The 27,550-nt window shown below is 41.0% G+C and overlaps 1 protein-coding gene across 8 annotated transcripts in view; it reads right to left on the reverse strand.

Moving 5' to 3' along the window:
* MIB2 (MIB E3 ubiquitin protein ligase 2) overlaps positions 1 to 27,550 on the reverse strand; it is a 162,567-nt gene that overhangs the window by 97,014 nt on the left and 38,003 nt on the right. For 7 of the 8 annotated variants that reach the window (XM_089652545.1, XM_089652542.1, XM_089652544.1 and 4 more), the window contains one exon: positions 891 to 1,237. The exons of the other annotated variant lie outside the window; for it this stretch is intronic. In XM_089652545.1, coding sequence (XP_089508671.1) covers positions 891 to 1,137 — 247 coding nt within the window. In that variant the 5' untranslated portion in view covers positions 1,138 to 1,237. The remainder of the gene's footprint in view (positions 1 to 890; positions 1,238 to 27,550) is intronic. 8 annotated transcript variants of the gene reach the window in all.

Here is a 27,550-nt window from a genome sequence, read left to right on the forward strand (position 1 = left end):
CATGCTTTAAGTTTTTGGGTGGAAGTCAATGCAAACCTATAAAGAACATACACAATCCATGTGGCTAGTGTACTTGGTAGAACTTAAAGTGGTTGCAAACCTCAGACATGAAATATGAACAAAGAATATCTCTCTATAGTATGTACTTGTGACTAAGTGTCATTTCTGTCTGCTGCTTCGTTCCTCTGCTATCTGCATGAGTCACTTCTGAAAAGTTTTCCTGACACCAAAGGGAAAATAGTGACAGGGGGAGGGACCTCTAGCAGATAGACAGCCTCAGTACAGTTCCTGTGTGCTGTATGGAGGGGGGGGGGTGTCTCTTCCCTCCAATCAGCTCTCAGAGATCCTCTCACTGAGCTCTGCAGTGTGTGATTTCAGCTCTCTGCCCCCTTTTTTCTGAACTCTCACACAAGCTGCATAAAATAGCACTTTGAAAGTATGTAGAGCAGAGAATACTGCAGATAGACAGGCACAACTTATGTAACAGGATTTGTTTCATCACTGTGTATCATCTGAGGCCAGTCACTTCACTGTAAGGGATTACAATTACTTTAAACCTAAGACCCCCAGTGCTGTACAGAAAAAATCCAACCACTACAGATCCCACCACTTGTATGACAAGTCACATGACTTGCAGCAGCTCTGCATGGTGGGAACCAACATCAGCAGAATCTTCATTCATTTTAAAGAAAGGCCACATGATCTGGACTTAAGAGCTACATCCCCCCAAGATCTGCCTTTTCATTTAACTGGAACGAACAGTGTAGGTCTGATTTAAAGGGCAGATCTTATTTAAGCAATTAATATAAGCTGATGCTCAACTGGCAGATCTTTATTAATGCTACAAACATGATTTTAAAGTATGAGGGGACACTGGAGTTGTCACATACCTGTCTGAGCATTATCATACAGCAATAGATCATAAGCTCCTTGGAATCCAGTGCGGTAGTTTGTTCTTGTGCCATAATCCCACTGAACCACTACAGTTTTATCAGGTGTTGTAGGGCTGCCTTGGCGTCCAATTTCTACCACAGTTCCCACGCTGCCCTCGCCATTGTCCTGGTTCACCCATTTCCAGTCAATGCCTCGAACCACACGCATTCCCACCTGCATGGCTGCGGTACAGTCCCAGTCCATGTTATTCCTCCAGGGTAAGTGTACAGCACATTAGGAACAACTTTTGTCACTCAAGCCAATGACCAGGATGAAATTCCAGTGTAGCAATGTCTATTTAGCCCTGAAAAAAGAATTTAAATAAGTTCATTTTCAATGCATTTTGAGTAGGAATGTAAACCATTTAACCAATTAAAAAAACACTGATAATGAGACATATCAGCTAATCCGTGCCCACAGCAAATCTGCTACAGAGATCTCTGCTTTGACAATGACAGCAGGCCCTAGCAAATACACCTGTGAGTGTGTTCTCCAGTAGGGAAGGACACTAACCTCCGGTACACATATATGCGCCCATGCGGGCCACGTTTTGCACGGGCACGAGAGCCCATTCATTTGAATGGACTCCCATGCCCGTGACACACAGGAAAGAAGTCCCTGCACTTCTTTGAAAAACACAGCTTGCACGGGAACCTAGGTTCCCAGTACGGTTGTGTTTTCCAGTGCGGACGGCATGTAGGGAGGTGAGCAGAGGGGCATAGGAGCTGGGCCAACACAGAGAGAAATAAGGTGCTCCCAGAAAAAGAGAGTGCTAGGACGTGGCAAGAGAGAGGGGGCTGTGCTAGTGAACTCTTTCTGAAGTAGTCAAGTTCCTTAGCAAGTTCAAAGGCACATTTTAAGTCAATAAACAATTATGGAAAGGAAAAACACTACTAGTAAGCATTTAAAACACTTTTTCTGTGATTTTACCTGAAATTTTTAAGTTGCTGACAGGGTCTAATTAGGAATCTACTAAGGGAGAGTTTTGATTATGCCTCCTAAGGCCACATCATTTATTTGCCTCTTATTACGCTGCATATAAAATGGAGGACCGTACCAACAGAACAATGGATGCTAAGCTGAAGTACACTTGTAGAAAGGCTTCCATTTCTATTTCCTACATGCAGGAATACTTGTACTGTTTTCATCTGATTAGACATCGAAAAGCCTGAGGACTAAAATAAAGCTGATAGCTTGTTCCTATCAGGAGTACTGGCTGCAAAGATAATTCATTCATTTAAATGCATTACACTGGGCTGTGCTTGTTGTCAGTGGTTTTAAGATATATCGAGGAAGCAAAAAAAAATCAATGTAATTAATATACATGTGTGGAGCTGTACTGTAGAAATAAGCCATCCTCAGTGGTAGCAGGCAACATAAAATATATATTTCATTATAAGAGTAGGCAGTCATATTCAAGTACAGTTCAAAATAATAGCAGTCCAACATCACTAACCTGATCAATCACTGTTTTCGGTATAAATTATATTTCTACATGGCAAATAATTTACTATTAGGTGTAGTAGAATAATAGAAAACCAACAAATCCTACAGTCATGGCATGCATGCTGCTGATTCATTGTAATTGAATCATTATTTGAAAGGAGCACATTCAAAATAATAACAGTGTGGAGTTCAATTAGTGAGGTCATTCAGTCTGAAAAAACGTGTCAAACAGGTGGCCCTTATTTAAGGACAAAGGCAGCAAATGTTGTACATGCTGGGTATAGTGCATTTCTCTCTGAAAATTAAAATTGGTAGTTACAGACACTGTTCAGAACAGCCTACTTTGATTAAAAGTTGATTAGAGGGGGAAAAACATATAAAGAAATGCAGAAACTGATAGGATGCTGAGCTAAAATGGTCTCAAATGCTTTAAAATGGCAACCAAAACCAGAAAGACGTGGAACAAAATGAAAAACTACCATTCGAATGGATTGAAGAATAGCAAATAATGGCAAGGACTCAGCCAATGATCAGCTCCAGGAAGATCAAAGAAGGTCTAAAGTTATCTGTGAGTACACTAACAATTAGAAGACGCCTATGTGAAGCCAAGCTATCAGCAAGAAGCCCCCACAAAGTCCCACTGTTGAAAAACGATATGTGCTGAAGAGTTTACAATTTGCCAAAGAGCACATTGACTGGCATAAAAAGAAATGGCGCAACATTTTGTGGACTGATGAAAGCAAGATTGTTCTTTTTGGGTTTAGGGGCTACACACATTTTGTCAGACGACTCCCAAAGACTGAATTCAAGCCAGAATACACTGCGAAGACTGTGAAGCATGGTTGCGCAAGCATCATGATATGGGGATGTTTCTCATACTACAGTGTTGGGCCATTTATCGCATACCAGGGATCATGGATCAGTTTGAATACATCAGAATACTTGAAGAGGTCATGCTGCCTTATGCTGAAGAGAAAATGTCCTTGAAATGGGTGTTTCAACAAGACAACAACCTCAAGCACACCAGTAAGCGAGCAGCATTTTGGTTCCAGACCAACAAAATTACCGTTATGGAGTGGCCAGCCCAATCCCCGGACCTAAATCCAATAAAAAAACTTGTGGGGTGACATAAAAAAATGCAGTTTCTGAAGTATAACCAGGAAAAGCAGAGGAATTGTGCAATGTAGTCCAATCGTCCTGGGCTGGAATACCTGTTCATAGGTGCCAGAAGTTGGTCGACTCCATGCAACACATATGTGAAGCAGTTCTCAGAAACAGTGCTTATACAACTAAATATTAGTTCAGTGATTCACAGGAAAGCTAAATCTTCAAGCATTTTTCAGTTTACAAACTCAAACATTTTCCTTTTTTCTTCCCTTTCTGTAAAGTAATAACAAATGTTAAACATTTTTCTTCATGTTTTGATTCGGAATAGACTATGCAGTGTTCCCAATGCATTTGCGTGTATTCCGCTATTATTTTGAACACAACTGTATATGTAAACCCTCACCTTGGAAAACAATCCATTCAGTTTATAATAGAAATAAAAGGCAAGGCATTTGTTTATAGATATTAAAAAAAAAAAAACACAAATTATAAACAGAACTGGAAGTCAAGGCATCTGAATAAGATGCAGTATTGTATAGAGACCGCAGGTAAATGCATTAAAAACCTTAAAGTAGTAATACAACTTCAGTTTTCAATTACAAGTACATCCCTCTTGGCCAGCAATCTACTGCACAATTATGCCAAACAATACCACTACATATTACTTTTAAAAACTTTTATAAGTGTCTCTGATTACCCTCCTGGCGCCTACATGTCCCATCATTCCTAGCACTGCTGCGCATGTACACTCATGACATCAATCTTTCCATTCTTGTGAGCTGCCTGTACGTATTCTGTCGGTGTAGGCGGCTCTGGCAGAGCTCCATAGGACCCTGCAAGCCAAGGAGCCACTCTTACAATGGAAATTGAGGGCAGCAGTTGAGGCACAGTGAGAAAAGGATAAACCGGGGAAGAAGCTGTAGATAATGCAAGTCCTACACTCAGCAATTTAAATTTGGGTTTAAAGTATACGTTAATCTCCAGAAACATGTTATACCCAAAGGTGCATAGGCACCACATCATTCATTTGCAAGATCTGTGAATAATTAAACTACAAGTCCCATCTGCAACCGTGGTAGATGACTTGTAGTTCTCATTGGATTATGGGTGTGCCAATCGGTGCATTTGTAATCCATTGACACTTCTTCCAGCTCTAACTGAAAGCCCAGATGGAGATACAGGCAGAAAACTGGGAGGACGTGTCTGCAAAAGTCTAACATTACAACGGCAATCCACTGATCTTAAGTGCAATGCTTTGTAGGCCCGTGTGGAATGAATAATAAAATGCACATTTTGCTTCGTGAAAAATATGTGCATTTATTATTTTTTCCTTTAAGCCCCTTTCACATGGGCCAACTGATCAGGTCCGCCTGTCATTTATTTTAGTGCATCTGATTGGATAGTCTATGCATTCCTATGGACAGGCGGGTGTAAATTGAGTTTTGCCTGTTGACACTGGCCTGCCTCCAGGTCTGATCTGGTCTTTTAAAAAAAACAAAATAAAAGGGGGCCTGTCCTCTTTCATTTAGGCAGATCGGAGGCTAGTCAAGTGTAAATGTACAGTGGAGTCTGTTTACTCCCGGCCACCCATAGAGCAGAGTGGGCTGTGCCTGATCTGCAGAAACTGAGCGGACACGGATGTGTCATCCCCCCCTTCTGCTCTGATCAACAGGGGATCTGTGAGCTGCTAAGAACAGAATCTGCCCTATGTGAAAGGGGACTAAAGGTGAATGTAGAGCTAATATTACCTTAAGGATTCATGCAGACAGCTGATTAAGGCCATACACTGCCCAGATCAGCATATTTTGTTGGCAGGCAGGGCCAGGTATTTCCATTCAGCAATGAACAGGAAAGTTTGTATAAATCAATAACAGGATGTTGCTGTTTACATGTAATTCCACAAGGAGTGATTACCTGTGGTTAGGGATGGATATGTGCTCCTGGATGCAGATAGTTCGCACCTTGGGGGACACATCAGTCCTTAACAGCAAATTATTGCTTCATTTGCGATTACATGCAAAACTGTGAAAGTACCATTAAATTATCCACTAAAATCTGGTCACATGTGATCATTCTGTTTGGCTTCTTATTTCAACAGATGTAGACAGAATGATCGCTGCAGAGGTTCACGTTGGTAAAGTGTGATGCAGTCATACGATACGGGGAGAATTGTTCTGGAGATTGGCTCCAATCCCCCTCTTCTCAGGACCTCGACCGGTGCTCCTGGCTCCTCCTCTTTTTTCTGTGTCCCCATAGCAAGCCGTTTGCTATGGGGGAACATGCTGTGTGCTTGCTCCCATCCTGTTTGTCTACAGAGCCTCACTTCATAGACACACACAGCGGCAAATTTCTCTTTACTGAAGTTAAATACAGCTTGAGTGCGCAGTACAGAAGTGCTAACAGGACCAAACACAAACCTGCTATGAAAGAAATATGCAAGCTGCCATTGCTGCATTCCCTCTGAAAATTCTTGCTGTTCAGATGTCATGCTTCTCTGGATTCAACACTTCAATTGCTTCCTGCTTGCTCTTGCTTTTTGACTCCAAGAGCACTAGAGCAAGAAAAAAAAAAGCAGACCTACACTCGGTAAACCTCAAATATTACACAGTGCAAGCCAGGTCATGTACTAGTGACGTATCACTCCTGATAGGCCACTGTGAGGTTAGCGGAACGTTGTGTACCTAGACACAGTCATTAGTGTTCTGCTGCCTCTAATCAGGAATTATGAACTAAAAGAACATCTTGTTACTGACTTGCTTTGTCAACTGAACTGTGCAAATCAATTCATGTTATACAAATTTTAGATTTGAAGTATAAATCCACTTTACCATGACTGCCAGGCAACTAGTATTTTCAGAATTAGACTCCAACTTCTGCCAAATCAATGACTAGAGCAGGCTTTCCCTATCTCCATGTTACCTGATATCTCTGTGGATCTCTTTTGTAATCCAGATTCCCCCCAGCTAGAAAGTTAACTCCTAAAGAAAGGGCAGTTGTGTATTCCCAATATGTGTTGGTATCTCAATAAGAATGCTTGCATTTCATGAAAAAATAATTCTGGTCTGTTGAAACCTTGTAACACTCTCTTCTATTTAACTTTTAGCCCAAAGACCCGTTGTATGGTCATGGCTTTATAAAGAGTTGTCTACGTGTAGGAAGACACCTGTAATGATTTGGGATACCTATCTAGGATGGAATTCACCACCCCATGTTTCTTCATGAGGTTTATGTTAATGGCAACAATAGCCTAGTACCAATTCTGGTACCAAGGCAGTAGAGTGGACTCAGTACAGATCATCATTGTGACACTGCAGGACCCCATTCACAGAAGGATGACACCTGACTCACATTTAAAAAGAAAAAGGCTAATAACTTTTATAACTTGACTGCTTTTCAATTATTGTCCACATTTAATGGAAATGGTAAAATACGTGTTTGTCCAGTGTTTTCTTGTGAAGAACAATGTCAGGATATGATTGTACTTTGCCTTCCATGATTTTGAAGTCTACAACCTTAGAGGATTACTGTTCTATTGTAAGTTTACAGATGTATTTATGTAGAAAAGGAAGCAATTTTAGGTCACTTGTAGTCCTAACAAATACAGATGAATTTCACTAGAAAAATTGCTGACCTACTAGCCTGTGGAAATGAATGAGAAATCAGTGCCCTGTACACACTACATTTATCTATTGAAAACAAAGATTTGTAGCTAAAATAGAATCATAGCAGGAGCCAGACAACGCCTACAGGCTTGGAAGAAAAATGCACAAGTTAATTTGGCTTCTAATCTCGCAATCAATAAACAATACAAGGAAATTTCAACAAGCCTGGGACATGGAAGAGTATTTTTATAGTAACAAAAACTGGAAACCTAAACCATAGTCCGGTCCAGAAGAGAAGAGTGGGAAAAACATTAAGCTGCCTGTTAGTATGTGGCCATAGAGATCTATGTGGTTAAGGATACCAATGAACATAATTATAAACCAATAATATTAAAGTGAGTCCGTACTTTAACCATTCACAGGAATGTAAAGGCACTTTTGATTGCCAAGTCACTGCACTGCCATTAGCTTCATTCCCACCATCCTATTTGCCCTCTGGAGCCCTTAGACAAGCCCAATGGGACATCTGGCTCAGGGACTACATGGGGTTAAGAACTCTACACCTGTCCTGACATGACAGAAGTTAGCCCTGAAAACTGGCCAGCCAGACTCTGAGCATTGCATTCTGGGAGGATGACAAGAAAGTCATATCTTCCCTATACTTGGAAGTACTAGATATTTGTTATAATGAGGGCTCAACTATCAAACATACCTGTTTTTTGCACTGAATGGGCAATGCAGAGGCCCACTGTAAACAAAGGCTGATCACTGAGCATAATCCTAATAAAATTACACTTTTTACAGTTGAAGGTTTACTAAGGTGTAAGGGTTGTTTATAGTGTTGTTTATTTTATTCTACATAGTACAGCAGGACTCTCTGTTGTCAGAACACACTGATCAGTGGCTGTAGCCACCATCAACTTCTAACAGTCGACTTCTGATGAACAGGGACAGCCACACATGGATTGGGCGGTTCAGCAGGGACCATCTGAATTTCAAATTTTAAGCCATCTATGGCCAGCTAAAGGTTTAAAGGAGGACTGCAAGTATTCACTTCATGAACAATCATTCGGCAGAGTAAACAAATGTGGGAAAACACTACATGCATAAAAATTAAGTAACGAAGCTGCTTCTTGCATTTAATATACCTGCGGTCACTTCGGGTAGCCAATCATCTTACAATGCAGTAGTTCTGTATTCAACTGCAATCAATCTGCCTCCCTGCTTAAGAACAATTGAAATAAGATACTAACCACAAAGGAAGTGCATTGTTTCCAGGTGGGTCACCAGACCAATGCCTCTTCATTGCGAAGAGGGCAGTAATGCGCCTTCACTATGCAACAATGGGAAAAGCAGAGTGGGCCCATGTAATTAGTAAGGCTGCCCCCATCCTAGCATTTTTTTTAAATTTTAAATGAGAAGTTCACCTTTCAGCAAAAAATAATAAATGCACATTTTTTTTGCAGGCAACCGCGTAGCCATGTCTTTTTTAAATTGTGAAAGCTAGCGGAGAGGAGAAGTTCCTGTGCTAGCTGTCACAACGGGGAGCGGGGGGCTGTCCATTCGTAACATGTTACATCCTAGATATTGGTGTAACATGTTATGACAGGTGAACTTCTCTTTTCATGCCTCGTGGTATGGGGGAGTTGAGGCGAGGCATATTCAATTCACCTGAATCCTCCAGTGGCGCTGGCCAGCCTAAACAGTCTCTTCAATCAGAGCCCTTAGTTGCTAGTGCCTTTTACACTGTGCTACTTTCTGCAAGCTGTCTGAATGGAGATGTGCGGACACAATTGCAGAGCTGTCAGCACAAATCTGTTCATGGAACTGTAAGCGGTAGTACAGTGTTATCAGCTCCAGAAACTAAACAGAGTTGGGCACAAGGAGCTCTTATCCCACAGCAGCACAAAGCAGGTATTGATATCACTGAACACAGCAGACAGCACTCTGCAGAAGGGGGGAAGACTGAGTGCAGTGACTTTGCAGGCTGACTAGTGGCAACACATAGCTCGGAGTTTGGGAAAGGTGGCGGCATTACTGGCATTGGACTTTGTGTGTAGTGGGAGGGGGTGTGTGCATGTGTGTGCGTGTATTAGATGGGCTAATATGAGACGATCCCCAAAACAGGAACGGTTTTACAGGTGGAGGCCACTGACATTTTTTTTTCCTACTCATCTTTTCTGACTAGTTTTGCATTTGGCTAGGGTCAGTGTCACTACTGGTAGCATGAGGTGATACCTGGACCCTAGAGAGGTTGCACAGGCAGGCCAACTCCTCCAGGATGGCACATCAATACGTGCCAGAAGGTTTGCCAGTCTCAAGAGCATGGAGGAAATTCCAGGAAAGAGGCAGTTACTCAAGGAGAGCTGGACAGAGCCATAGAAGGTCCTTAACCCATCAGCAGGACCGGTATCTGCTCCTTTGTGCAAGGAGGAACAGGATGAGAGCTGCCAGAGCCCTACAATTTGACCTCCAGTAGGCCACTGGTGTGAATGTCTCTGACCAAACAATCAGAAACAAACTTCATGAGGGTGGCCTGAGGGCCCGGCATCCTCTAGTGGGTCCTGTGCTCACTGCCCGGCACCATGGAGCTCAATTGGCATTTGCCATTGAACACCAGAATTGGCATTTTGCGTTTCACAGATGAGAACAAGTTCACCCTGAGCACGTGACAGACGTGAAAAGATCTGGAGAAGCCATGGAGAACGTTATGCTGCCTGTAAATTCGTTCAGCATTACTGTTTTGGTGGTGAGTCAGTGATGGTCTGGTGAGGCATAGCCATGGAGGGACGCACAGACCTGTACAGGCTAGACAATGGCACCCTGACTGCCATAAGGTAGTGGGATGAAATCCTTGGACCAATTGTCAGACCCTACTCTGGTTCAGTGGGTCCTGGGTTCCTCCTGGTGCATGACAATGCCTGGCCTCATGTGGTGAGAGTATGCAGGCAGTTCCTGGAGGACAAAGGAATTGATACCATTGAATGGCCCTCACGCTCGCCTGACCTAAATCCAATAGAACACTTTGGCGTGAGTAGCAGGGAGAAGTAAATGTTGAATTGGGGGTGGAGCAGCTATCCCCACAGCCCTGATCCTGTGACAGTCATTGTGGGACAACTAACTGAAAAACAGGACTGTTCTGGCAAATCCGGAGCAGTTGGTAAGTATGATCATATTGTCATGTAATAATTAAACTGATCAAATCTCATATATAACTACTGCACAGAATAAATATTTATTATTCAGTGTAAAAGTATTTATCTAACCATTAAAAACCACTATTTCTTATTGGAACTCATGAGGCATTAATTTATCTCAACTTCTAATGACTGTTTTCTGCTTTCCTCAATAGGCAACTGGTAGTACCTTACAATTAAGTCGACTCTTTTGGAGCTGCACACTGATAGTTTTTTACCTTATGACAGAATGCAAAAAGGTAAAAAAAACAAATCAGCCTTTAGAACCCGTTTTCTTTACAAACTGGGCGTTAGAAGCATATATATATATATTTTTTCATCTATTAGCACCTTCGCTTCAATGGCAATAAGGATTTTGAAACATTTATGAAGCGATAGCTCCTGGAAAAAGTTGGGTCAAATCATATAAAAAATATCACAAAAAGTAATTATACAACATGTATTTGGCAAATTGAAATGAAAAACCTTCAGTGAATTTAATACATTACTAGCATACAAAATAGTATATATTACAAGTAGACACCACATTCATTATATGTCACTGACCATTATCAGAATACAAATCTTATATTACAAGAATGCTACATATCTAATGAGCTTATAACTGGTAATCATCATAATACAGTGTAATAATACAGGTATAGGGGCCAGATATCAAAGTGGCTGCACATACTGTTATGTTCAGTATGCTAAATAGGGCTTTGAGAGAATACAGACATACTAAAGGAAATGATCGGAAGAGGCTGGAAACATCTACAGATTTGTTTGGAGACTGGAGACATGAAGCAGAAACTGGACACATGGTACAATATCACTAAAGCAACACATTTCCCCAACAAATGGAGACCTCCTACTTGGGGTAGCTAATCACATTTTACACTTTTTATATTGCTGCTATAAATGACATTTTTATTTGAACATTACCAATGAAAGCAAATTTAATAATCTATTAAAAAACACTATCCCCACCTCCCCTACAGACTCCCCACATGGTTATGCATTGCAAAAAAATGTTATCTATTACTCGTTATAAGGGTTCACTGCTTATAACAAATGAAGGGATACTGCCACAATCCACAAATATGCAGTGTGTGTGCGTGTGTGTGCGTGTACTAGATGGGCTAATATGGGACGACCCCCAAAACAGGAACGGTTTTACAGGTGGAGGCCACTGACATTTTTCTTTTTCCTACTCATCTTTTCTGACTGTTTTTCACTAGTTTTGTATTTGGCTAGGGTCAGTGTCATTACTGGTAGCAGGGGGCGATGCCTGGACCCTACAGAGGTTGCACAGGCAGTTCACCTCCTCCAGGATGGCACATCAATACGTGCCAGAAGGTTTGCCAGTCTCAAGAGCATGGAGGAAATTTCAGGAGACAGGCAGTTACTCAAGGAGAGCTGGACAGGGCCATAGAAGGTCCTTAACCCATCAGTAGGACCGGTATCTGCTCCTTTGTGAAAGGAGGAACAGGATGAGAACTGCCAGAGCCCTACAATATGACCTCCAGTAGGCCACTGGTGTGAATGTCTCTGACCAAACAATCAGAAACAAACTTCATGAGGGTGGCCTGAGGGCCCTGCATCCTCTAGTGGGTCCTGTGCTCACTGCCTGGCACCATGGAGCTCAATTGGCATTTGCCACTGAACACCAGAATTGGCAGGTCTGACACTGGCGCCCTGTGCTTTTCACAGATGAGAACAAGTTCACCCTGAGTACATGTGACAGACGTGAAAAGGTCTGGAGAAGACGTGGAGAAAGTTATGCTGCCTGTAAATTTGTTCAGCATTACTGTTTTGGTGTTGGGTCAGTGATGGTCTGGGGAGGCATAGCCATGGAGGGACGCACAGACCTCTACAGGCTAGACAATGACACCCTGACTGCCATTAGGTAGTGGGATGAAATCCTTGGACCAACTGTCAGACTCTACACTGGTGCAGTGGGTCCTGGGTTCCTCCTGGTGCACGATAATGCCTGGCCTCATGTGGCGAGAGTATGCAGGCAGTTCCTGGAGGACGAAGGAATTGATACCATTGAATGGCCCTCACGCTTGCCTGACCTAAATTCATTAGAACTCCTCTGGGATATCATGTTTCAGTCCATCTGACGCCACCAGGTTATACCTCAGACTGTCCAGGAGCTCAGCGATGCCCTGGTTCAGATCTGGGAGGAAATACCCCAAGACACCATCCGTCGTCTCATTAGGAGCATGCCCCGACATTGTCAGGCAGGCATACAAGCACGCGGGGGGCCATACAAACTATTGAGTACCATTTTGAGTTGCTGCAATGAAATTTAGGCAAAATGGACTAGCATTATTTAACTTTGATTTTAGGGGTGTCTTTAAATTCAGTCCTCTGTAGGTTGATCATTTTCATTTCCATCAAACAACGGGGCATCCTTACGTTCCTAACACATTACCCAGTCCATATCTGTATAGATATCCAGCATGATGTTTTTCCCCATTGAGATCTGATGTGTTTTCAAAGTGTGCCTTTCATATTTTTCCGGGGATTAATCAAACTTTTTCAGGTTTTTCCAATCAATTGCACGTGCATCCACACTTTCCAAATATCTGTTTACAAAAGCGGCAAATTGTGATATTCGCCACAAGTATACAGCTGTAACTTAAGGAGTCACAAAAATAATTGACAAATTACCAATTAATACTTACCTATGGCCTAGTTGGCCATATCATCCAAAAGTTGCTCTAGAAAGGCTCAGCCCAAATCATTTCACATAGAGGTGACATAAGCCAGGTTTAAGTTCAAGTTTTTGTCAAGGTCCTACCTTTTCCCTGAGGTTATGTTACTCCATGTGCTGGCGTCCATCTTGGATTCTGCTGTGCATGATGGGAATCCTTTTATGCCTTCGGGTTTCTGTGGTCCATCCCCCAGAGGGGTGTGGCTGATGACATATAAGCCTGTGGCCCGCACATGCTCTTTGCACTTGTGTCTTTGTGTTGCTATTACTCTGTTCTGACTCTCGTGACTCTCCTGGTATCTGATTCGGCTTGTGACTTGACTATTCTTTGTATTCTCCTTTGATCTGACCCTCTCTTGCTGAACCCGGCTCGTGACCTGTGATTCTCGTCTGCTGTCCTGTACTGTTTTGTCCTGTTGTTGTTGACCCCGGCTTGTCTGACTACTCTTTTGTCTCTTCCACCAGCTACACGCCATTGGCGGCGGCCATTACCGCAGCTGAGGTGTCTCGGGGGCCGCGACCTGGTCCCTGGCTGCGTCAAGTCCATCCCCACCATCAGGGGCCCTGGTGAAGAGCAGCCTGGGACTTAGACTCCGCGCCCTGAGGGACTTCGGTCTGTGGGTGGTGGTTGTCGTCAGCCAGTGCGTTACATTGTTAGGCCTGCCTGTCCGTTCCTCAGCTCCTGCCCTGACAGTTTTTCTACATTCATACAATTGATTTTAAAACCCAATAATTTGTGACTATACCATTCATGTCATTACGATCTAAACCTGGTTTTAATGCACACCCTCATTACAATTCACGAACATGACACATCACGAAATTCTGTTATACACCAGATCTTTTACAAAACATCTAATCTTATGTGTGCTGTAGGATCTGTTGTATCGCAAGTCCTCCAAGTTAAAAAACTGCCAATTTAGTATAAACACAGAACATCCTTACCAATCTGGGTGCTCTCATGGGTGAATAAACTTTGATGGCAATGATAAGGTTCATCAAGAGTTCTGCAATACCACCAGGTCAGCCTTCACGGAGTACAAATTGCAGCTGAGAAGTTGGTCCAGCAAACTTGTCAACCACAGGGGAAAAAGACAATAATTGTGGCAATAATTTGGTGCCAGAGAATTTGTCTAGCTGCTTACAAAGTGAATGGTACCGTTTCCACCACTGATTGTCAAGGTATGAGAACCACACAACAAGAACCAAAAGGGCCACACATGGATCTTGGGCCTCAAATTGGGCAACAGGACTGTACACAGACTGAGAATAGTACCCATCCATTTTGATGTGACTACTGGACAATATCATAATACTATGCTCTCATACATTAATCAGATAGACTATAGTATACAACTGTACCAATACACCCAAACATAAGCGGTCCATAGTTCATGATCATAATAAATTCTAATACAGTCTATACAGAAAACTCTCCATCTCCAACGACACCTGGCCAATAAATATAATTATAATGTAATTTTGTCATCTTCTATACATATTTACTAAACCAATTAAATGAGATGTAGGTTAAATTAAGACAACACCTATTTGGAAATGGTATTTATTTCAGTGTCTTTCACATTGACACAATTTAACCCTTGCAAAGCTACCATTTAATTATCATAATACTATTTTTGGCTTAGCCTAGAGCAGTGTTTCTCAACTCCAGTCCTCATGGACCCCCAACAGGTCATGTTTTCAGGATTTCCCTCAGATGAAACAGCTGTGGTAATTACTAAGGCAGTGAAACTGATTAAATCACCTGTGCAAAATAATGGAAATCCTGAAAACATGACCTGTTGGGGGTCCATGAGGACTGGAATTGAGAAACACTGGCCTAGAGACACATGCTTTGTAAATAAGGCTTTGCACAGTAGCTGGTGCAGAAAAAAATATCAAACAATCATATTGAGATCAGACATAGTAAAAAGGTTTGTTTAGCTAAGGCTGTAGCAAGAATAGGAGAAGGGAAAAGAAAGGTTGGAGGGAAAGAAAGAATAGTAAGCAAAAAAAAAAAGAGTTGGAAGTGAGGACGAAGGAGAAAGATTACAGGTATGGATTGGATAGCTGGAAAGAGAAGGGAAGAACTATATGGACCGGGGTAAGTTGTATGGGGGTTTGGGCGAGGGGGGGGGGGGGTAGTAGGGAGGTAGGAATGCAAAATTCAGGGGAAATATTTGTATGAAAATAATATTTTGCCATGTTTTTGTAATAAAAAAATGTTCAATAAAATATTAAAAAAAAAAAGCTGACAAAAAAAACAAAAACAAAGTTTGTTACAAGTTTTGAATAGAGTGGTGAAGAGCTAGAATTCCTCTCATTCTTTTTTACTGCTGTCTGTGTACCTGTTGAGGACATCCTTCACACCTGCTGTATGGTCCCTGGGACAGGAAGTGAGAGGAAATCTCCCCAAGGGAGACAGCAATAAAAACCTAAACAGAGATTTAACTCTTGCACATTCTATAAAAACATTCAGAAGCTATGCTCAAGGCAACTAAAGAACTGGAAATCATGCATTGCTACACTTGTAACTTAGGGTTTTAGGTATCAGTGCTCTTTAATGGAAGTCTGTCAGAAAATTTGTGATTATGCTTCTGAAAATTATCATGATGACTACGAATTGTAACATTGCAATCATGACTGACATCAGCCAAAACACACAAACACTCCCAGCGCTTAGAGTTCCACCACCAAGCCTCAATGTGCAGCAGACCATCAATGATGATGGGAAAACCTCACTCAGGAATGCTCTGTGGGTGCAGCCCTCCTCAGATTGGGGAATCTAACAGATTACTGTAGAAAAAGCATACAGGAGGGTGCAAATGCCTAGTGCATTACCAAGGATCTACTAAAATAGAATGAAATAGCCAAATGAATACTCACAAAAGGTGGAAGTAATATATACCTTGTATACACCAATTCACATTCCAGTGCAGATGTCACATTGCCTGACCAAATATACCACTGTGTTGGCAAGTTGGTGCATTTCGGGGGTCACATCCCCTTTCTCAGAGCTGAACTTGTCAGGATAGTTAAAAAAAACAAAAACGGTGTGCAGGTTCCCCTATAATTCATACCAGGACCATATATGGTCAGTGACATCACTGGGGCATCCTTATCTGTCTTCAAGATTGGGATCAGCCCCCTCCCCACACCTACGTTCAAGATATGTGATCTGGTATGGTTTGGGGGGTCCTCATACTTTTATTTCTTGACTTTGAGTCTGGTATGGAATTGTAAGAACAAACCCCACACAAAGAGTCTGGTAAAGATTTTGGGGAGGACCGCCTGCTGTTTTGTTTGCTTTTGGTCCCCCTTACAATGTATCCTATAGGTAAAGACCCTGGTATGATTTGGGGGGGGGGTGGAAACCCCATGCTGTTTTTGTTATGAGTGGAGATCCCTCATTAACATCTATACCAGACCCTCCATTAAGATATGGGTCTGGTGGAGATGATAGAAATCTCTGCCTACTTTGTTTAAAAAAACGAAAGAAAGCGGACAGCAGTCATTTTGTAAGGAATGCAAATGCACATTTTTCTTTGTATATGTCAGTTTTGCTGCAGGTTGTACACATTGCACAGATGTGCCACTTCACAGGCAAGGTTACTTCCAAAGCATGTTATTCAATGTGGAATTCCAGTTAAAAATTTAAATTTGCCCTTTTTAGTAAGTGTAACAACTAGAACTTTTGTGCATGACCTTAAATGTCAATTGTCTTGATTAGAAACAGCCATAGATGGATCGATATTTGGCCGATTCAGCGGGAACCAGAAAAATTTAAATCCATCTATGGGCAGGCTGGTTGTATGGAAGTCCATTTCAGTACAACCAACCTGTTTTTTTTCTATATGATCACTGCTGGCAGCTATCGCAACCAGCAGTGATCATTATATTTTGACAGTGGTTGAAGGAAAGAAAATTGCATAGTCTATAACCAGCCTTAGCTAGACAATCAGCAATCTCCTGAGCATTACCGATAACAGTGTGCCTGTGCAGCCAAATATGGCTGCTCACCGGCACTTTCTCAAACCATTGTTAGTGTTTGTGTAATCATTTCAGCACAGCTCTGATTAGCTCTGCCCCCGTCTTGCCCAGCCCCATCCTTCCCGGCCATCAGTACCAATGTTCACGCCTGCCAACTAGGTATGTCACTTCTGGGAATGAAGACAATAGCAGCCTATGAAGACACCAGTCACCCTGCATGCACATAGGACAATCTCTGTGGTCATCTGACAGCAGCAATTTTTAATCCCAAAAAGGTAGAAAATAGTGGTGCACCAAAATGAAAATTCTGGTGCACCAAAATGAAAATTCTGGTGCCGAAAACAAAAAATCAAAATACACTTGGCCGAAAACCAAAACGCACAGATTTTAAAAATGAATATATATTTTTTAGAAAAAAATACTTTGATTAAAAAAACAATATAAACCCCAATTGTTTTGTAAAATATGTAAGAGGATGTTACGGCGAGTAAATAGATACCCAACATGTCATGCTTTAAAACTGCGCACGCACGTGGAATGGCATGAAACTGTGGTACTTAAAAATCTCCATGGGTGATGCTTTAAAAATTTCTACAGGTAGTAGTGTAATGCTACAGAGGATTTAAGCATTACTAAAATCACTGCTCCCAACCAAATTATTATTTATTTATTTTTGTGGCACATGTTCCCAATGGCAGTGCTCAGCCCCTCATGTTATTTATTTGACAGACCCTGGCCTATTAGCCTAGGAAAAAATCAGAACTGTGTTTTAACATTCATATCCCAGTGGGCTTTGGATTTTCTAACTGAACTTTAGCCATGTTTACCAAACCCTGCTTGAACCAAACCCAGGTATGTTTCTCTCATTACTAATAGTGATTTAAATATATTTGTATGCCATTTTGTGATTTAGACATATAAATACTTATATATATATATACTTCAGTCAGCTACACTCTGCATACCGTCCTGTACATTATATAGTCCTCGCCACTTCCTTCTATACATTGTGCTGTGCAGAATATATGATACTCAGTTCTACTCTGTATACTGTGATGTACACGACATACTGCGCACCATTTTATTCCCTACAGCTTCACATTGTGCACTCTTCTATATGATATATCCCCCAAATGTATAATATTTAAAACTCCCAGAAATTAAATTGCAAGAAGGTATAACATTACTAATGCTTCTTATTCATCTTCAACTAAGCTTCTTCAAACCTCATTTAATAATATCATGACAAGGTTTACATTCACATCTTGTGGATCCAATAAGAATGCAAAAGATGATGAGTAGGCATATTTTACTAGCTTTTTCATGTCAGTTGAAGATCACTGCAGTAAGACGACGACCATAAATTAGGCCTCAGGCCAGTGAATTCTGGTAGTGGTCTGTGATGCATAGGCTTCAGCCATGTGCTGCCTTGTTACATCACATAAAACATAATATCCAAATACCGGTGTCCATGTGCAGACATGTAATCCCCAAACACCGTGTACAGCAAGCACTCACTAGGTAATACTCTGAAATCCAAAGCAGGCAAATCTTTGAGTAGGATTTGTCCCTAGAGTATCTGTGTGTGTGTGTGTGTATATATATATATATATATATATATATATATATATATATATATATATACATATATACACACACATACATACATATATACACACACACACACACACATGTATATATATATATTACACACACACATATATATATATATATATATATATGAATGTATATGTATGTGTGTAATTATATATATATATATACACACACACATACAGTTGTGTTCAAGATAATAGCAGTCAGACATCACTAACCTGATCAATCACTGTTTATGGTAGAAATTATATTTCTACATGGCAAATAATTTACTAGCAGGTGTAGTAGAGTAATAGAAATCCAACAGACCCAACAGTCATGACATGCATGCTGCTGATTCTGTGTAATTGAATCACTAATTGAAAGGGGCATGTTCAAAATAATAGCTGTGTGGCGTTCTATTAGTGAGGTCATTCATTCTTTGAAAAACAGGTGGCAATTATTGCCCTTATTTAAGGAAGGAAGGCAGCAAATGTTGTACATGCTGGTTACAGTGCATTTCTCTATGAAATTCTGAGGAAAATGGGTCATTCCAGACATTGTTCAGAAGAACAACGTACCTTGGTTAAAAAGTTGATTGGAAAGGGGAAACATATAAAGAAGTGCACAAAATGATAGGCTGCTCAGCTAAAATGATCACAAATGCTTTAAAATGGCAACCAAAACCTGAAAGACGTGGAAGAAAGCGAAAAACTACCATTCGAATGGATAGAAGAATAGCCAAAATGGCAAGGACTCAGCCAACAATCAGCTCCAGGAAGATCAAAGAAGGTGTAAAGTTACCTGTGAGTACTGTTACAATTAGAAGACGCCTATGTGAAGCCAAGCTATCTGCAAGAAGTCCCCGCAAAGTCCCACTGTTGAAAAAAGGACATGTGCAGAAGAGGTAACAATTTGCCAAAGAGCACATTGACTGGCCTAAAGAGAAATGGCGCAACATTTTGTGGACTGATGAAAGTAAGATTGTTCTTTTTGGGTCTAGTGGCCAGAGACAGTTTGTCAGACGACCCCCAAACACTGAATTCAAGCCACAGTACACTGTGAAGACAGTGAAGCATGGTTGCGCTAGCATCATGATATGGGGATGTTTCTCATACTACGGTGTTGGGCCTATTTATCGCATACCAGGGTTCATGGATCAGTTTGAATACATCAGAATACTTGAAGAGGTCATGCTGCCTTATGCTGAAGAGGAAATGCCCTTGAAATGGGTGTTCCAACAAGACAACGACCCCAAACACACCAGTAAACGTGCAACATCTTGGTTCCAGACCAACAAGATTGACGTTATGGAGTGGCCAGCCCAATCCCCGGATCTTAATCCAATATAAAACTTGTGGGGTGACATCAAAAATGCAGTTTCCGAGGCAAAACCAAGAAATAGAGAAGAACTGTGGAATGTAGTCCAATCATCCTGTGCTGGAATACCTGTTCACAGGTGCCAGAAGTTGGTTGACTCCATGCAACACAGATGTACAGCAGTTCTCAGAAACGGTGCTTATACAACTAAATATTCATTAAGTGATTCAAAGGAAAGCAAAATCTTCAAAAAATTTTCAGTTTATATAGTGAATGTTTGAGTTTGTAAAGAAGAATACAAACACAGTCTAATATTCACTTTTCTTCAATTTTTTTTAGAGGAACAACACAAATTTGAAATATTTTTCTTCATGTTTTGATTTGGAATAGAATGTGTAGTGTTCCCAATGCATTTGTGTGTATAGAAATAAAAGCTATTAGAAGGATTTTGAGCTTTATTCACTTTTTTCAGCACACTGCTATTATTTTGAGCACAACTGTATATATATATATATATATATATATATACACACACACACACACACAGTATAGTGCAAAGGAATACTCATGCAGGCAACCATGAAGAAAGTGTTTTAACTCAAACTAGCAAATGCGTGCCCATTCCTTACTGGAGTAATTTAAACAGCAGGTGGAAGCTTTGAGTTTGCAGTTCATTATGTAAATTGTTTGTGATTGCTCTATACATATATTATGTTATATAAAAGTCATCTTGGAAGAAAAACATGGGTTAAACTATTTTTGGGTTTGATATTAATGCACATAACTACACAGAAGGAAAGCAGTGACAAGAGTTGGGGGAGGAGGGGCTGCAGTGGGAAATGACATCATCAGTGATTACAACATGACAGATGTGTTGTAGGCCTAGAGAAGGCAAAAACTTCTGAGATATAGGAGTGCACAAAGTGTATTAACCACTTCCCGTCAGGCCCATGTACATAAATGGCTAGAAGTGAGCAGTGCTGAAGCGGGTTGCCATTTATAAACGGCCCCCGCACTGCCTTTGCGTCCTGCCTTGGAGCGTGCGGCACCGCGATCCAGTGCCCGCTGTGTCCACCGGAACACCGATCACTGTACAGGACCTCTGTGTGAGGTCCCGATTCATGTGATCCCCGATTGGCCAATCAGTAATCACATGCAGAGTAGTAAGCAAGATGTTACTTCCTGACATCATTACTTACTACTTGTGAAATCTGTGAATAATCACAGGGTACAAGGCTATTCACAACAGCCTTGTACCATGTGACAAGCTGTGATCAATTACAGCTCTCAGAATTTCTCAATGGTTGCAAGAATGCAGCCAGAGAGAAGGAGAAATGATTGCTATTACAGCCTTTATGGATGTAAAAGCAATCAGTGTAAAAAAAGAAAAAAAAAACCTTCATCACCCCCAAGTAGTACAGTGTCACTATGGTGACACTGTACTGCTAGGGTGACGGTATGTTAAAAAAAAAAAAAAAACACAACAAATATATAAAAAAAAATAAAAATGTAAAAAAAGGTTTTGAAAAATCATAATTTTTGGTTATAAATTAATTTGGGTTATTATTTTTTACTTAAAAGATAGCTGAATACATTTTGGCCAAGATTTATGAAGAAAGATTATTTATTTGCAAAATTTTATAAAAAACACTTTTTTTTCAAAATGTTTATATAGCAAAAAAAATAAAAATCCCAGTGGTGAATAAATACCACCAAAATAAAGTTTTAAAGGTCTCAAAAAAATGCTAAAACATTCATATGGGTACAGTGTTGCATGACCACGCAATTGTCATTCAAAGTGTGATAGCACTGAAAGCTGAAAATTGGCCTGGACAGGTAGGGGTGAAAGTGTCAACACTGGAAGTGGTTAAGGAACTAAGCATAGCTGTACAGATGGGCGAGAGGACAGCAGCATATATGAGAGAGACAATAATAGAGCAGTAGTAGGACAGAAGCAGTAAGCAACAAATTTCAGATTCATGGACTGAAAAGGGAGAGCCAAGAAGTCAGAAGCCATGAAACATGCAAGTGTAGAACCTCTTTCGATTAGGGTGAGAAGAGAAGGTGGTGAGAACCTCCTTTATAGGCATGTGCAGGGAACAAAAGGTTCCAACTGGAAGTGAAGAAAGGGCAACAGTAAACAGGCTAGAATATGTCTGTGAATGAAGAATATAAAAATGGTAGACATTGGGGATGTATAGAAAAAATGGTCTGGTCACTAAAATGATCATTTTCCTGTATAGGCACTGAATTAGGTCCTGGTGACCTGGCTCTTCTTAATGAGAAAACAGCAGCAATATTGACTTGCTCCAATCATGTAATCCGACTGGAGTGCCCAGAGAATAGGTAAGCATAAGCCTCTTTCTTCTACAGGGTAGTTAGAATAAGAGCTAGAAGGGGACGGAAGCAGATTTAAAGTGCTACTAAACCCAGGACCCTGCATTCACTATATATGGTCTCCCGCAGTACACACTACATGGAAATGTAATTATTTTAGTAAATATAAACTGCTAAATACCTTTTCTCATCAGCAGTTAGAGCAGTCTTGTGACTTCAGCACAGCACTGGTTAAAGTGAGGAGGAAGAGTTGTTTTCTTTCTGCTCTAGGAGGATGCAAAACCCCTGACCTCTGTCTGGACAGTGCCGATTGACCCACATGCACTCGCCAAAGGAATTGAAAAAAAAAAAAAACACCTCTCTAGCAATACATACCAAACTGAGCATGTGTATGTGACTACGGATTCAGTGTGTATCAGGTGGTCATTTCAACAAGAGGAGAGGCAGGGAAGAAAGGATCAAACAGCTTTTCAGTGAGTATAACAAGCATGTTTTACTATATATACAGACTAATTTGACTATTGTGGGTTTAGTAACACTGTAAGAGCAGATAGCTCTAGCCTGGACTTCCACTTTAAGTCTAGGAAGCCAGTTTTCAAGCATCTATAGTAGAAAGGTAAGTTCACCTTTAAAAGAAAAAAAAAATTAAATAAATAAATGCACTTTTTTTGCAGGTTAAAAAAAAACGTACATTTACTATTTTTTTTTTTTTTTTTTTGCAGAAGCCTAGAAAGCATTGCACCAGCGAACAGCAGCTCATAGGTGCAACGCAGGGCTCCTGCAAACTGTCAGTGCCTTGTATAAGTTGGCAGTTACACAATGACTGGAGGAATCAATAAACTACTAGAACTCTGTAAATGAATGATGTGGTCATGTTGGCGAAGCCCTGCATGGCTGCGCACTTATCAAATAGTGACAGTGAGTGTTGGGAGATGATCTACAGCCCACTGTCAAGGGGAGGGGGAAAAAAATAAATAAAATCGGGAAATGGCTGAGGGAACATGTTACATGTTGACCCTACAAATATGTTCCCAAAAGTGAACGTTTAAAGTGTATGTAAATCATAACAATTAAAGCGGAACTACTGTCCACTGTATCTGAGCAACACAAACCAAAAGCTCTATTTCATTAATTTTTAACATTCAAATCAAGCTCACCCATTAATTCATTTTTCCATGCTATACTGTGCTGAAAAATAACTTAGAAAAACATACCCCTAGCATTTCCAGCTGTGGCCACCTTAGGTAAGGGCAGATGATTTATGGAGCATTTACTTCCTGGATTCCATCTGCCTTTAGCTCAGCCATGCAGGCACGAGGGTGTGCTTACTACTAATGCTAGCAGCGTAAAGATTAAAAATAATTAAAGCAGAGCTCCACCCAAAAGGGGAAGTTACACTTTAAGGCTTTGTCCCCCACTCCCCGTTAAGGATTGGCACTTTTGAGGAGCGAGGGGGGGGGGGAGCGGGCACCCGAATTTGATAGGTGAGATAGCCCAAGGCGATCGGAAACGGAAGTTGTCCTCCCCCATCCCTTCCTCCCAGTAGTCTTCTGGGAAATGTGACAGGTCCCAGAATACAACAGTTACAAATACAAAGTTCCACTTTAAACTTTTATGTTCTACCTTTTGCTTTGGTAAATATAAAATCAAAAGCTTTTTATTATTATCTGTTGGAGAAGTGTAAAAAAAAAGTGTTGACCATGTCTGAAAATCAAAGCTGTCCTGTGCCCAGTGCGCACTTGCTATGTTCTGTTTTTATCCTGGACTGCACCATGTTTAGTGTCTATGGTGCTGAGATGAAAAAGTAGGATGGTTCAACCACTTCCCGCCCGGCCTATAGAAAAGTGACAGCCAGGTGGGACACTTGTCTTTCCAGCTGGACGTCATATGATGTCCTCCCGCAAAGTGCCATGCTGCGTGTTCGATCTGTCACCAGCTGAAATTCACTGTTACTGTATATGCAATCATAATGTGCAAAAAAAAAAAAAAATCCTGATCTCTTCCCCAGAGTAGTACAATGTTGCTATAGTAACATTATATTGCTCAGGTCACAATACGTTAAAAAAAAAAGAAAATTAAGTTTTTTAAAATTTGTAAAATGATAAAAACTTTTTCCCATACTTTTACAGTCAGGGTCCCTGATCACCGCCACACCAGTTATATGATGACGTTGTACTGCAGTGGTGACAGTATGTTAAAATTGTGAGAATTTTTTTTTTTTTTTTGTCATTTTCCAAAAAATTATGACAAAACATTACAACTTAAAAAAAACTTGATGTGCCTCTTACTAAATACCTTGGACTGTCTACTTTCCAAAACGGGGTCATTTGGGGGGTATTTGTACTGCCTTGACATTTTTGGGCCTCAAGAAAGGAGATAGACCATCAGTACATCAGGACTGATCGTTTTTCAGATACATACCATGGTTTGTGGACTCTTTAACTTTCCTACAGTCTAAATAATAAACATTGATTTGGGTTATGTTCACAAAAAAAATTTAGTAGAATACATTTTGGCCTAAATTTATGAAGAACAATTACATGCAAAATTTAATAACAGAAACAAAAGAATATTTTTGGTCTTTTTTCATTTAGAAAAAAATAAACCCAGTGGTGATTAAACACCACCAAAAGAAAGCTGCATTTGTGTGAAAAAAATTGTCATATGGGTACAGTGTTGCATGACTGCACAATTGTCATTCAAAAAGTGTGACAGCGCTGAAAGCTGAAAATTTCCCTGGGCAGGAAGGGGGTAAAAGTGCCCTGTAAAAAGGTAACTGGTCAGGGCCGACACCTGTTAGACCAGTGTTTCTCAACCTTTTTTCAGTCAAGGCACCCTTTAAAATTATGGACAGTTCCAAGGCACCCCATGCTAAAATGTAAAATACTATTCTAATAGTTTTATATAATGTAGCAACATCCACACATGTAGGACACCCAACATTAGAAGTGATTTATTCTTCCAAAGCAAATACAATTTTGCACACTGGTACTGACTAGTATTCCAATGTTTCTCTAAGTTTTTCTCCAGCACTGAGCTAATGTGACTCCAGCACTGACTGAGAGGAGCAAGGAAGGGTCACACAAGGATGCTGACATCCTCCTTATCAACTGATGATGTCATTTGTTATCAGGACGCCGGCAGCTAGAAGGTCATAATGGCGCACAATGAAAACTTGTGGCTTTGTGTAACTAAAAGGCAGGCTTGTTACACCCGCTGGCTTGTATACGAGTTTTGGGCAACTTTTAGACATTTTGCCAAGGCACCCCTGAAGAAACCTCAAGGCACCCTGGTTGAGAAAGGCTGTGTTAGACCACAAAAATGTCAGCCCACAGTACTGAGCACATTTCTAGCAGATCAACAAATATTTTTCTACCTTTACAGGGTCTTTAACCTCTGCATGCCGGCCGCACACAAATGTGCAGCCTCCTAGCGTCTGGGCCTAAACGCCAAGCGGACGCACATTTGCGTTCTATTAAAAAAGAACATATGTGCTGAGAGCGCACGCCCTGCGCACTCGCAGCACACGTCCGGTACTCACGGAAAGGTCCCGGTCTCCTCTTTCCCAGGTCATGGCAGTCACATGATCCCTAAAACCTGCCCCGCCCGTTCCACCTCCTGAAACTTTTAAAAGGCCAGGAGGCGCCGGCGTGAAGGGGTTTAAAAGGGATAGAACGTGGAGAAGTACGGTATGCATGTATTTCAGAGATGTACTGCATTATGTTTTATGCCTTATGTTTTTTGCCCTGACGTACACTTTATAACATGATGCTGTGTAAATGTGAATGTTCACTAGCTAATTACAGTTAATGCCAGATACAAGCACAATGTGAACACTGTAGTTTGGGTCGGGTATAAACCTTAAAACCCCAGATAAGTAAAACACAACAAATAGGTAATGCATATTATTTACAAAGCTAGTTAGTTTGAACTGCAATTATCCAGTAAGGTGTAGAAAGATAGAATTGCCTTTAAAGTGTATGATGGTATGCAGTGGATTAGCAGACAAGACAGACTGACCTTTCAACAGGTTAAGACACACCTGAAAACAATAAGACCCCCAAAAATGTAGCTAGACAACCTGGCATCTATGTGAAAAATGACGTCATAGATCATAACACTGAGAAGTACTGTGGTTGGCAAGCAAACAAGCATGCACGATTTTCAGGAAGTGCTTGTACGCCTTGAGGAGATTGTGCTGCTCATTGGACAATCTTTGCAATCATTCTAAGGCTTCCTTCATTTCCCTCATTGAGAAAGGGAAGAGTCCCTGTGCACCAATGCTGGTGGGAAGGTTGTTAAATCTCCCCAGTTTTTTAATAGATATTTGCATATTGAGCCAAAAAACATTACATAACACAGAAGCACTTTACAGCTGGTAAAGTGTCTACTATTAGCTACGGCCTCCTGCTATTTCCTGTTCTTACCTTTTCTCCCATTGACGTCTCCCAGGAACAACACGAGCGAATAGGAAAAAAGCACACCAATATTGCTGTGCTGTTGCTGAGGATTTCCTAAGGTGTCATGACGAGGATAGGCTTTTGCGCTGTCATTGGATTTCCTAGAGATCGGATCAGGACACAGCAGAGAGATATGATCCCCTTGGCCAGATTAAGTCCTATAATTCCACCATGGTATAGCACCATTAGCTGATTGCTGTGGGGCACAACAGAAGAGCCAAACATACACGAAAAAAAAGCTCTGCTAGGCAAGCCACAGTGAAGCTAGAAGAGTCTTGAATCAGGCTGTGAATGGTCAGATAGCAAGGACAGAAGTGCAATAACCCCAGGGCTTTTCACTCTTTTGTCCTGTAGCTGGGAAAAAAAAGAAGAAGCACTAGACTGTGGTAGTCTTGGCTAGCCATGGCGAGTGAGCCAGGCACGGCATACAAGGCATGCTCAACACACAGATGTCACTGTAGAAGGGATCTGGGAAGCAAGACTTGAGAAAGGGACGTTCATTTGACACACATCGACGCCTCCTCTCATTCTCAATGCAAATCTGCGGCATTAACAGACGTGTGTGTGTGTGTGTGTACACATGTGTGTGTGTGTGTCAGACAGAGGCTGCAAGTCACATCTAATGTGATAAACAGACATTTAATAAAACTCTCTATATACACCTAAAGTAATACCATACAGAAAAAAACTGGGCAATAGATTTACATGAGCAGCATGTGCTATAAACACCAGTTTACAGATATACTTAAAGGCTTAGCCAACCTTTAAGACCATGTTTCATGTTAAACCCAAATGTAGGGTACAACATAAAACAAGGGTCACAATTCCCAGTCTCCACTCAATTCCCCCCTCCCATTTACCTGA

The sequence above is a fragment of the Staurois parvus genome, unplaced genomic scaffold, assembly GCF_062004578.1.
Source record: "Staurois parvus isolate SC_StPar_1 unplaced genomic scaffold, SC_StPar_1.0 ptg000686l, whole genome shotgun sequence".
Lineage (NCBI taxonomy): Eukaryota > Metazoa > Chordata > Amphibia > Anura > Ranidae > Staurois > Staurois parvus.